Below are 12578 nucleotides of genomic sequence, written 5' to 3' on the forward strand. Positions count from 1 at the left end.
GATATAAGAACACAAGAGGTAATGTGAGGCCTTGAATGGAGCACACTAACTAAAGAAAAACTGTAATAAAAACCTTCAGACTGACCGGCCCAGTGTGCTCGGTGTCATCTTTGTTGATGAGGTACATTAAAAAGAACCTGAAAAAAAAAGATCCTGTGAATATTTTCTTATTTGTGCATCCATGTAGAGATATACTACAGTTAAGCCCATAAATATTTGGACAGAGACAACTTTTTTCCTAATTTTGCTTCTGTACAATATCACAATGACTTTTAAATGAAACAACTCAGATGTAGTTGAAGTGCAGACTTTCAGGTTTAATTCAGTGGGTTGAACAAAAAGATTGCATAAAAATGTGAGAAACCAAAGCATTTTTAGCACAATCCCTTCATTTCAGGGCCTCAAAAGTAATTGGACAAATTAAATAACTGAGAATAAAATGTTAATTTCTAATACTTGGTTGGAAACCCTTTGCTGGCAATGACAGCCTGAAGTCTTGAACTCATAGATATCATCAGATGCTGGGTTTCCTCCTTTTTAATGCTCTGTCAGGCCTTTACTGCAGCAGCTTTCAGTTGCTGTTTGTTTGTGGACCTTTCTGTCCAAAGTTTAGTCTTCAACAAGTGAAATGCATGCTCAACTGGGTTAAGATCAGGCGACTGACTTGGTAATTCAAGTATATTTTACTTCTTTGCTTTAATAAACTGGTTGGTTGCATTGCCTATATGTTTTGGGTCATTGTCCATCTGTATTATGAAACGCTGCCCTATCAATTTGACTGCATTTAGCTGGATTTACATAAACAGTATGTCTCTGAACACCTCCGAATTCATTCGGCTGCTTCTGTCCTGTCCTGTGTCACATCATCCCAGGGCCACTGGGAGCCATGCATGCCCACACTGCCTTAGCCGTGTTTTAGATGATGTGATATGCTTTGGATCATGAGCTGTTCCACAACTTCTCTATACTTTTTTCTTGTCATCATTCTGGTAAAGGTTTCATTTGTCCAAATAATGTTTTTCCAGAGCTGTGCTTCCTTTTTTAGCTATTTTTAGCAAAGTCAAATCTAGCCGTCTTAAGGCTTATGAGTGGCTTGCACCTTGCAGTGAACTTTCTTTATTTGCTTTGATGCAGTCTTCTCTTTATGGTAGACTTGGATATTGATACGCCTATGTCCTGGGAAGGAGTGAAAGAGTTTCTTTTTAACATTGAAATGATTCTGCAATAATCCACAACAGTTGTCTTACTTGGACGTCCAGGTTTTTTGCATTGCTGACTTCACCAGTGATTTCTTTCTTTCTTTCTGTCTCAGGAGTACCAAACTGTAGATTTTGTCACTCCTAATATTGTAGTCATTTCTCAGATGGGTTTTTCTGTTTTTGCAGCTGAAGAATGGCTTGTTTCACGTGAATGGAGAGCTCCTTTGACCACATATTGTCTGTTCAAAGCAAAATCTTCCTAATGCAAACACCACACCACAAATCAACTCCAGCCCTTTTATCTGCTTGATTGATATTGATATAACGAAAGAATTGCCCACCTCTGCCTTTGAGTCAATTGTCCAATTACTTTTTTGACACCCTCCCTTTAAAAAGAGAGTAGTACATGCTAAACAGATGAAACTCCTAAACCCTTCACTCAATTTAAATGTTGATACTCTCAAGTGAAAGCAGATAGTCTACACATTATGCCCACACCCATAATATAACTCAAATATGTTTTAGGAAATAGGTAAAAAAAAAAAAACTTTTGTCAGTGTCCAAGTATATATGGACCTAACTGTATACAAGGTAAGACAGAAGAGGGGCACTCACATGTAATTGGCCAGGTTGTGTTCATCAAAAGTGTGAGTCTCAAAGCCATGCGGCGTTGTATCAAAGTAGTCACTTCCAATGCCACATATGAAGCATTTCGTCTGCACAAAAAAACAGTGGTCAATGTGGCATGATAAATGTGTGAAAAATATAAACACTGAACACGACTGTACCTCCATGTCTTCCTTGACTTGCTCTTGTTGGTCTCTGAGTTCTCCAAAGGCGTCAATGATCAGACCTGCAGTACACAATAACACAATCATCACACATGTATATAAAATCTGAACGTGTCCTAAAATCACTTTTCTGTGCCAACAGTAATCCAGATGTTCCTCACACTGTCCCATTGTGTTTCTTTACTTTTAGTTCAAACCAATTATACAATTATAACATTTGATGAGTAATGAAGGATTTGTCTCCCAGGAGAGGATTTTCTATACCCTGAATGATGGCCAGCAGGATAACAATGACGAAGAAAAAGAAAGTAATATCAAAGACCACTCGATAAAGCTCGTATTCATCTCCAGCTGGGTCTTCAATCTCATCTCCAATGCCTCCGCCTGCTCGGACACCCACATACATGTGGAACAGATAACACTGTAAAGTAAAAAAAAAATGTGGGGAGTGGCAAAGTTGAGAGAGGAAGTACAAAGTTTGTTTATCATCCACAATCACGTACAGTCATCATATCGTCACATTTCATATCTGGTTCGTCTTCATCTTCACTCTTGTTGTAAAACTTGCGGAAGAAATTGAAGGCAACTACGGTGTAAAGATACACCACCACAGCCAGCAAGCCCACTGTCATCATGAGCTAGCAGGGAGAAGAAGAAAGAAGAGTGAGCAAAGTGAAGCTTAAACAACATTAGTGCAAGTGAGTATTTCCTGCTCTTGCCTGTTTGCCATTGTGTGTGACTGAGGACAGGATAGTGCGAAGAGTCTTGACACCCATCGCAATATCCAGCAAGTGACAGGCGAAGAAGAAGTTGTTGTAATGCCCAAGCAAAGACATCACCAAGTACCAACAGAGATAAAGAAAAGTCTACAAAGAGATGTGTAAGTATAATTTAGTACAATGTAGTGCAGAAATAGTATAGTATGATATAGTATATAGGTTTGCTTACACCATCTGTGAACACCACACCAAATTTCCAGATCTGGTACTTGATGTCAATAGAAGTCACCCTAAAAGAGACAACATTCTCTTTAATGTGCTTGTTTTAGTTTTCAGAAATCATGCCAAATGTGCATCTGACTGTATACGGTACCATGCAAACACAGAGTTATCTGGTTCTTCCTGTTTCTTCTCATGTTGTTGACTCACATCCAGGGAAGCTAAATCAACCCCCAGGAGCTCAGCAATTCTTTCTCTTCCATAAATGTCTCCGTATTTATCCAGAACCTGGACATGGACATGCCATTACATGTGAACATGCTGTACTGAGCTCAAAGTTAAGACCACTTGAGTCAATCTTAACTCACCTTTCGCTTGACAAATTTATCCCAGTAGTTGTTTGGGAAAGAGCTGCAGGAAAATAGGATCATTTGTCAATTACATAAAGAAAAAAGCTTTTCAGAATTTTCTTGTGAGCCTGCTTCTCACTATTAAAAGCTGTTTTCTGTATCTACGTACGGTGTATTCAGGACTAATCTGTCCCACTGGCCCTTGATGTCATCATCCTCAGGTTGCTCAGTGATGTAGAGGCCATCAAATTCCAGCTTTCTCGCAAGTTCTTTCTCTCTTTTAAAAATAACCAGGGGAATCTGGCAGAAACAATAGCAAGTGCTGTTTCACTGAGGTATGCGGATGATTCAATACAATTTATCAAAATCTGTCAATATTTATGAAGAAATAGAGATGGGAATTGATAAAAATTTAGCAATTCCATTCCATTTTTTTTCCATTATCGACTTTCTGATTCTCATTCGATTCTCTCTGACTTTGCTTTGAGAGTCACCACAATTGCTAAGCAGTATAATTAATTACTCCCAAGTTAAAATTATTTATTATACTACTCTTTATATTACTTTGCTTTCTCTGACCTGAAATGTGCTGGATCATAATTACTACTTAACAGCAGACCTAACAACATGCAGCCCCATACACCAACACAAATCCCAATCCTAATGAGGACTGTGAGATTATTCTGTTATCATATGTTATCTTATATCTGTAGTTAAAGTAGTTGAATTATGTTAACTGCTGTAGGTCATATAATATCCTTTAGTCTAGATTGGGTGCTGTGTATGTAGCTTAGTTTCCATTATATTTTTGAGTTAAAAGAATGTGACCTTTTTTGGATTTGTTAGACAGGTGCGCATTACCCTGTACCCTTGATCTGCTGTGAATGTGTTACACTGTTTCTTGACATTTCATACTGCTGAATCATGAAGAGAATGTTGTGTGCAGAGGACCTTGTGCCGATAATAGAAGAAACAGACCACATTCCATACCCCCACCTTTACAGAGAGCAGAAAGACAGGGAGCCGAGGTCATTACTTAGGTGCCGTAACAGAGAAAGAATGTGAATGTTTAGGCTTTTACAACTAGGTGGGGGCCACTAAAGGCTATAAGAGCTTGAGTAACCCTCCACCAGTTTGAGACATGCTGTGACCCTTTGCAAGCATCTCTCCCGTCCGGACGTTCTTATGCTCTTAAGTGTTGAATTGTATGGAAATAAATGATTGTTGATTGAGCATTTATACACCGAGTATTGTCCTTCCTTCAGCCCAAAGATTAAAAGAATTGGGAGATTTTAACAGGACACATACATGATCTCATTATTTAGGTATGAACACAAAGCTGACAGCACAAAGCAACATTGAAAACCAGCATCAAGAGACTTTAAAGCCATCGCCACAGTATTTCTGCTGTAAGAACATGAACAGGTAGTAATGGAGGCATCAGCCTGACTACTCATCTGTTTGTTACCTGTTGAAGTTCAGGGTCTAGTTACTGGGCTGGGGTCAGCAAACACAGCTTTATCATCACTCTGGGTTCTTGGCTAGCTTAGCATTAGTGTTGATTATTATGGACCTTAGACCATGAGATCCAGTATTTCAAATTCTTATATGTAATTTTGCATATTATAATGTTTAATTAAATACTATTCAAACTACTGCCTCCTCCTAGACTAGCTAAGTAAATGCAACAACAACCATGGAGAAGACTACTGACAGTTCTGCAGATAACAAACATCAACACCCTCCACAGGAAAGCTAAGCTGCATAAGGTCAGTGCTGAGAAGGCTGATATTTTGCAGTGCACTGTATCAAAGCCTATTATTGATAATGTGCTAGGAAGAAATGCACAAGCAACTGCAATCACTGAAGCCTTGAGAGAGCTCTAAATAAAAGTCCACTCAAAAACTTGGGAGAACTTCATAATGAACTGAGGCTGCTGTCAATGCATCGAGAGCAACCACACACAGATGGCTTGGTAATGAGCTATAACTGTCGCCTTCCTAATATCAAGCCACTCATGAACTAGAGACATCGTCAGAAATGTTTACAGTTTTTTCTGATTGCTTAAGCACATTTTTTGTAACTATTGGCTAATTTTGCAAAACTCTTCACACAAATAAGAAAACCTGTCACCCAATAATCAAAACATTGTAGTTCTCTTGCAAAAGCAAACACAGCTAGATTACAGTTTTTTCTGAATGCTTAAACCCTAACTGTGATTCCTGTAGCACAATCTCTAAAACTATTCAGACTTATAGCAAAACCACTCACTGAGTTTGCAAAACTAAAAGCACAAAAACTGCTTTGCACTCAGTTTGCAATTTTGTAACACACACTTTGCAAAACTTTAGGCACAATTCACTGCACAACACTCAATTACCAAATTTCCAACACACTCCTAGCAAAAGTATACACATGTATGGCTATCATTAACACTAATTTGCCAACTGTCTGGCACACTTTCACATGTGAAAACTTTTTTAGATAATTTGTTCACTTTGCAATCAGCCTAAGCACTATAATACAGGTAAGCTGTGTGTGCGGAGTACAATGGAGGGAGCAGAAAGAGTGAGAAGTAGAGGAGGCCGAGGAAGAGGACGTGGAGGTGAAGAAGTAGGATGAAGAGGACGACAAGGACAAGGAGGAGCAAGAGGAAGACGAGGAGGGGGGAGAGGAAGATGAGGAGGGGGGAGAGGAAGATGAGGAGGGTGGAGAGGAAGGGTAGGAAGAGTAAGAAATAGAATTGCTGATGACATCAGAGCTACAATAGTGGACCATGTAATCAACCGTGGAATGACCCTGAGGGTAGCTGGCCAACGGGTCCAGCCTAACTCGAGCCGCTACACTGTAGCAAGTACCATAAGGACATCTTGAAATGAGAATCGGTTAGTACAGTCACTTCGCACAAAGATTTGTAGCACTGCCATATGCCAATGAGAAACACACCAATACCATTGATGTAAAAATACTGAAATTGTTACTTTACAGAATTGCTAGATGACCAGATGCTGGGGGCAGAGGAAGCATGTTCACTGCAGACCAAGTAACCCATATAGTCATTATGGCGATTGCAAATAATCCTATACTTGGAAATAAACACTTGTGTTCTTCCTCGGCCTCCTCTACTTCTCACTCTTTCTGCTCCCTCCATTGTACTCCGCACACACAGCTTACCTGTATTATAGTGCTTAGGCTGATTGCAAAGTGAACAAATTATCTAAAAAAGTTTTCACATGTGAAAGTGTGCCAGACAGTTGGCAAATTAGTGTTAATGATAGCCATACATGTGTATACTTTTGCTAGGAGTGTGTTGGAAATTTGGTAATTGAGTGTTGTGCAGTGAATTGTGCCTACAGTTTTGCAAAGTGTGTGTTACAAAATTGCAAACTGAGTGCAAAGCAGTTTTTGTGCTTTTAGTTTTGCAAACTCAGTGAGTGGTTTTGCTATAAGTCTGAATAGTTTTAGAGATTGTGCTACAGGAATCACAGTTAGGGTTTAAGCATTCAGAAAAAACTGTAAACTGTTTGAATTGTCTCAGCTGAAAATAAATGTTGTATTTCATTTGGAAATTGGATCCCAAAGTCTGTAGGAAGAATGCAGAGGCACAGAAACCAGTATTGTGTGAAGTCCAGTGTAGCTTCTGCCATCTATGATGATTTGGGGTACCATGATATTTGCTGGTGTTTTTGGTGGTTGGTCCACTGTGTTTCATCTAGTCCAAAGTCAATTTAGGCATCTAGAAATTTTTGGAGTAATTCATGTTTCCATCTGCTAACAAGCTTTATGAAGACACTGATTTCCAACACCTAACACCTATCCATAGTACCAGAAGTACCAGGGTTTTCTGATAATGTTATGGATTGGCTACCCAATGCTGTCCTGACCTTCCTGTTAGGAGGAAGATGAGAAACACCTGAACCAAAAATACAGATGAGAGGAAGGCAACTATCAGAGCAACCTGGGCTTCAAAAAAGACGTCAGCCTACCGACGTGTGTCCAGCCTACCTTCAGGCAGTTGTAGCCAATGATACAGATGAATGAAATGACTGTGTGAAGGATCGCAAGAAAGGACAAAGTAGGCTGCATGTATCCAGTGCTCTCCTCTAAATAGTAATAAATTGGAACATCTTCCTCATCTTCATCTCCTCCACCATTAATTCCAGATCCTTCAAGCTCTTCGCCTGAGCCTTCAAACAACGCAGACCCTTCAAACAGCCCACTTCCCTCAGATAGTCCAGAGCCTTCCATCTCTTCACCCTCAGGCGGGCTGTCCGACACCTAAGAGTTGACAGGGTAAAATGATCAAAGAACAGACAGTAGCCACATTAAACAGACTCATCCCAGTTTCCAGGCAAAAAAGGGATAGATTAAATTAAAGATATTTCTTTTTACCTTATAGAAAAGAAGAATGAAGTTCAGGGCAAATGCGAGGAACAGAGCCAAAAAACGCAGGTTGTAGAAGTTTCTGGAAAGATAGTTCTATAAAAGACAGATAAATATTCTTCAACTGATCAATCACTTGATACTGACATTAAAATTGCACAACAAAATCACTTTTGACACAAATACTACCATAAATTTATTCCTTTGGGTTTCCAGCTCAGTCCAGATTTGAAAACCTCCATCCTTTTTCAGCTTCTTTTCTTTTTTGGCTGCTGATTTCTTTGGTTTTTCTGGTTCTACTTCTTCTTTGCTCTCACATTCTTTCTCTGTTTTCTCTCCAGTTTCAGCACTAAAAAATAAACAGTCTTGAGTTAATGTCATATCAATTCATTCCATCAATTTAAAAATCATGGTGCACTAAAACTTCCATGATCTTTTTCTTAGCTCGGGAAGTTGCTTCAATGCAATGAAAACCAACCCTTTTAATAAAAATGTGCATTCAGATAATCATTAACCTCAAACTGTTCAAAGTTGTTTTTTGTAATCCTCCTGGATTGTCCTGGCTAAAAGGTATAACCTGATTTAGAGCCATGGAAGGGAGAGGGAAATGCTTGAAGCACATTAGTATAGACACAACACCAACTAAAGAGTCTTACTCAGCCTTTTCAGGCTCCGTAGGAGGTTCTTCTACAGGAGGAGGTTCTGGTGGTTTCTGACTAGCATCAGTCTCTTCTGGTGCCTGTAGAAAAAAGAATCTACTGCACAAGACCTGATGTTTTCTATCCACATTTTTGGTAGATGTATAATCACAAACGACTGATAGAGAAGACCAAGCTACTCCTTACCATTTTTCTCTTTGTTATGGGAGTTCCTTCAGGAGTTGGAGGTTCAACTGGTGCCTCCACACCCATATCTCCAAGTCCACCTGGAGCATCCATTCCTGGTATCCTCCCACCCTCTTTTTCTTGGGTATCCTCCTCTTCTTCCTCTCCACTCCCAGTCTCACCAGTATCTGTTACACCTCCAGTGTCCTGTTCCTCCCCTGTCCTTGGCTCCCCTGGTCCATCGCCATGCACATCGTCCTGGGTGGGATCTGGCATGCTGGCTAAAATCTCAGTGACTGTGATATTTTTGGCTCCCTCTACCAAGCCACCTCCAAACAATGTTTGCCAGATGATCATAAAGATACCTTTGCATACATTGTAAATGAAGTGTAGTATACTCATCAGTATGGTCCAGAAAAAAGTGGACAAGGCCACTACAATCTCCTTGAAGGTCATCTTTCTCACTCTACGATACTGTCTGCGAAGGTTGCGGAAGGTGAAAATGCCGAGGAAGCTTAACATGCTGTTTATAAAATCTACAAAGGCAGAGGTTGATTCATGTGGACCTTCCCTTCCATTATTATCCTCATCTCCTCCTCCATTTCCTTCCCCACCTCCTCCACCCTCACCTCCTCCTTCTTCCCCTTCATCTTCTTCTTCCCCCTTTTCCTCTTCCTCCTGCTCTGAAATTTGTGAGGCTATATTCATCTCAAAGATGGTGTCTTCACAGAAGTTGACAAACATCTCCATCTTCTCTGATTCGCCACCCTCATTGACGACATCAAAGATGAACTGCCGTTTGGACTCTCTTACTTGAGGCATCTCCCACTGTCTGCGGTTAACCTCACTGATTTCAAAGTAGATGCGTTCAATCTTTCTACTGGCTCCCATTATTTCAATTCGCCCCAAGAACGGACGGAAGTAGTTCAGCACACTCTCTGCTTGTCCCAGGAAGTTCTGTAGCCTGGTGTCATGAGGGACGTGCTCAGACAGATTGGTGAGCAGCACGGCAATGTTGAAGCCAATGTCTTTGGCGGGTTCCTGGAAGCGACTGGCAAACTCTTCATAATTGATCATGTCATTTTCATCTGCTTCTGAGCAGGACAAAAGAAACTGAATCTCAGAGGGGGAGTACTGCTTTTGACTGTCCATCGCCTTCTGGAAGTCCTTCTTTGAGATCAACCCTCGAGGGTCTGTCACATAATCACGGAAAGCATCTGAAGCCACGATATCTTTCAGTTTGAGGAACATGTCAAAGAACTTGAGTATCATCTCCACATTGCTGGAGGACTCTACCAACATGTCGACCATCTGGCGAGCGATTGTACCATTTACCACATTTCCTGAATAAATACAAAGCAGAATTTAAAAAAACCTGAAACTGGAAAAGGATAAAAAGATGAAAACTGACATAAAAGTGATGAGAAAGTTATTTTACCCTCCAATAAAGACAGCAACATAACAACCATATCTTTCTGTAGGTCAAGAAGCTCCTTCAGCAGACCAATCTGGCTGGAGTCCTGTGACCATGAAAGAAGAACAAGACCTTACAGTAATGACAACAATACTGTCTTGAAACATTAGAGGTTTACATAAAGACACAGTCTTTGGTAAAGTTGAAAGCACAAGTTATACTGTAAGTGTCAGGAACCCAAAACCTTGTTATGATAAGAAGTGGACATTCAAAATACTGTGTGTTGTATACAATCACATTCATAACAAAGGAGGATGTTAATGAACCAAATCGTCATGCTGAGAGAATTTATCAAAACGTAACAATGGTTTTTAAAGATGCCATAATGTGAAAATTTTTTCCCCATTTTTGTGATAAAACAGTGCTTAAATCTCATGTACCCCTTTGTGAATATTACATTTCTATGACAGTGAGCATTAGAAGTTAAAGCAGAAGCTTGTGTGTAAATGTAGAGTTAGGTCCATAATTTACTGGACAAAGATACCATTTTTGTAGTTTTGCCTCTGTGTACCACCCCAGAGAATTACCATTTTATACACAGCTTCTCAGATACTCAAAAGTAATAGAACTAAGGAATATAATTTAACATTTAACGATTGATTATGATACCTGGATTAAAATAATTTACAGACAATGACTCTGTTGCACTGTTCTTGAGTGTAACTAGTGGTAACACTTGTAAACTCTCTGTATTTACATTCAATAAGGCATCTCTTGATTGCAGAGCTTAGGAGTAATGCACTGACTGTGAGTGTTCTTGATTGGGTTAGATGTTGTAAAGTTGTTTTTCTTCATCAATAAGGAAATGCTATCATCATTCACATCAGTTGTCTTTTGTGGTCTCTCAGGCCTTTTGGTGTTGCTGAGCTCGCCACTGCATTCCTTCTTTGTAGGTTTGTACCAGATTTGATTTGGATTTGTCCTAAAGGATTATGTTATTTCTCTGATATGTTTACTTTTTTTACCCTAATGATGATTTTACTTTGATTCAAATCACTTTGAATCAACTTCAGATATCATATCTCCTACATTTGTCATGGAATAGGGAAGGACCAAACCTCACCTGGCCATAAAACTGCTTGTCAGGTAATTATCCAGTACATTTTGAGACAAAGTCGGGACTGTGTAATTCGTCAAGAGGTAAATCCAAATTGTTGTAAAACCCAGTGAATTGAAGCTGAAAGCCAGTTTGATGTAAACTGCACTATGGTGGTGCACAGAGGAAAAACTACAAAAAAATTCATAGATATATAGTTATTTTAAATCGAAGCAACACACAAGCCACAGCTCAACACACTGTAAATGAAAAAAGAAAAAAAAAGTTAAAAAATTGTAATTTCTGTTAAATGTGTGCACACGAAGTAGATGTCACATTAAAGTGTATATACAAAGACAAAATAATTTCATATTAAAGTGTATACTCCAACAGTTGAGGTTAAAAGTCAGGCCCTCCCTCAGGAAGTTTTGTAGTCACCTGCTTCTTTGTCACAAACTGCCTAAGTATAAACTATGTTTATTTTTTAATTATAAGGCCGTTACTTTAAAACTCATGGTGCTAACATAATTCTGAAAATCGCTTTATAGGGTAAAAACTAAAAACAAAAAGACTATTGCAGTGTCTGAAAATATACCGTTTGCTGTTCATGAGGCCTAATGTGCTACAGAAAGGTTTAGTTCACTGTATAGTGTACTGAAAAAAATAAAATAAAATCTGATATATATATCAAACTGTTTTTCTATTTCCTTAAATGACTCAACGTGCTAGTATGTCAGTTTTGTTTGGAAATACACTGTAATCAGCATTGAGTAAATACTGACTCTTACTGAGTTCTGTTTAAAGCAGGTGGATATAAAACAGCCTGATAAGAGAAACCAACACTGAATAAATGAAAAACTAGTAAACACAATACTGCATTAATAAATAAAAAAGTAGATACATACTTTACCCTGCATTGACCATGTGGAAGACAATTTCAATAATAATAAATTATTCAGGTGTTAAACAAAATACACTCACATATGTTTTTTTACATTTTGCGTGTGTGCTTTCTTTCATTTGACAGCAAAACAATGCACACGTTTGATGTAGACTTTGAAACACAATGATAAATGTAAAACAGAGAAGCTGACTGTGAGACTATCAGCTGAAGAGCAAAAGCACATGGTAAGGTAATTTGTTTTAGGTGCGTAATATCTGTTAAAATATGCTGAGCTGGGAACTTACAGATCAAGCATGGATCATCTTTTAATCTGGCCACATGTTTAAAAAGATTATGCATGCAAAAGCGATCAATGATAAATGTTATTAGCCTCAGTTATCTGCAGAGGATTAATGCACTAAACAGAATGGAAATGTCTACATATGTAAATATTTTGACCTTTTGTTTATAGCACTAGCATCACAAATAGCTTTGTGGATTTTAAAAATCATCCAATCAGAAAACGCTTTAACACTGTGTATAGTTATAATAATTCAAAGCAACACAGAAAAAAAATCATGCTCATTATTATATAAAATTTCATTTAAAACTCCTGGTGCTAAACATACCTCTGGCAATAAACAATAGTTTGCTATTTATGTGGTCAAGTATAGATAAGAATTTTTGTTTGGTGTGAGAT

The 12578-nt window shown here is 38.7% G+C and overlaps 1 protein-coding gene across 4 annotated transcripts in view; it reads right to left on the reverse strand.

Annotated features, from left to right (window-relative positions):
• LOC308386967 (ryanodine receptor 1-like) overlaps nucleotides 1-12578 on the reverse strand; it is a 62200-nt gene that overhangs the window by 5626 nt on the left and 43996 nt on the right. For all 4 annotated transcript variants that reach the window (XM_080866815.1, XM_080866814.1, XM_080866813.1 and 1 more), the window contains 16 exons: nucleotides 9924-10005; nucleotides 8507-9828; nucleotides 8318-8400; nucleotides 7851-8010; nucleotides 7671-7757; nucleotides 7284-7556; nucleotides 3448-3578; nucleotides 3297-3339; nucleotides 3083-3216; nucleotides 2939-2999; nucleotides 2710-2856; nucleotides 2494-2628; nucleotides 2255-2411; nucleotides 1988-2052; nucleotides 1815-1915; nucleotides 86-137 (listed from right to left, as the gene is read on the reverse strand). In XM_080866815.1, coding sequence (XP_080722941.1) covers nucleotides 86-137; nucleotides 1815-1915; nucleotides 1988-2052; nucleotides 2255-2411; nucleotides 2494-2628; nucleotides 2710-2856; nucleotides 2939-2999; nucleotides 3083-3216; nucleotides 3297-3339; nucleotides 3448-3578; nucleotides 7284-7556; nucleotides 7671-7757; nucleotides 7851-8010; nucleotides 8318-8400; nucleotides 8507-9828; nucleotides 9924-10005 — 3033 coding nt within the window. The remainder of the gene's footprint in view (nucleotides 1-85; nucleotides 138-1814; nucleotides 1916-1987; nucleotides 2053-2254; nucleotides 2412-2493; nucleotides 2629-2709; nucleotides 2857-2938; nucleotides 3000-3082; nucleotides 3217-3296; nucleotides 3340-3447; nucleotides 3579-7283; nucleotides 7557-7670; nucleotides 7758-7850; nucleotides 8011-8317; nucleotides 8401-8506; nucleotides 9829-9923; nucleotides 10006-12578) is intronic.

The sequence above is a fragment of the Rhamphochromis sp. 'chilingali' genome (genome assembly GCF_963969265.1).
Source record: "Rhamphochromis sp. 'chilingali' genome assembly, chromosome: 19".
In the NCBI taxonomy this organism is placed as follows: Eukaryota; Metazoa; Chordata; class Actinopteri; order Cichliformes; family Cichlidae; genus Rhamphochromis; species Rhamphochromis sp. 'chilingali'.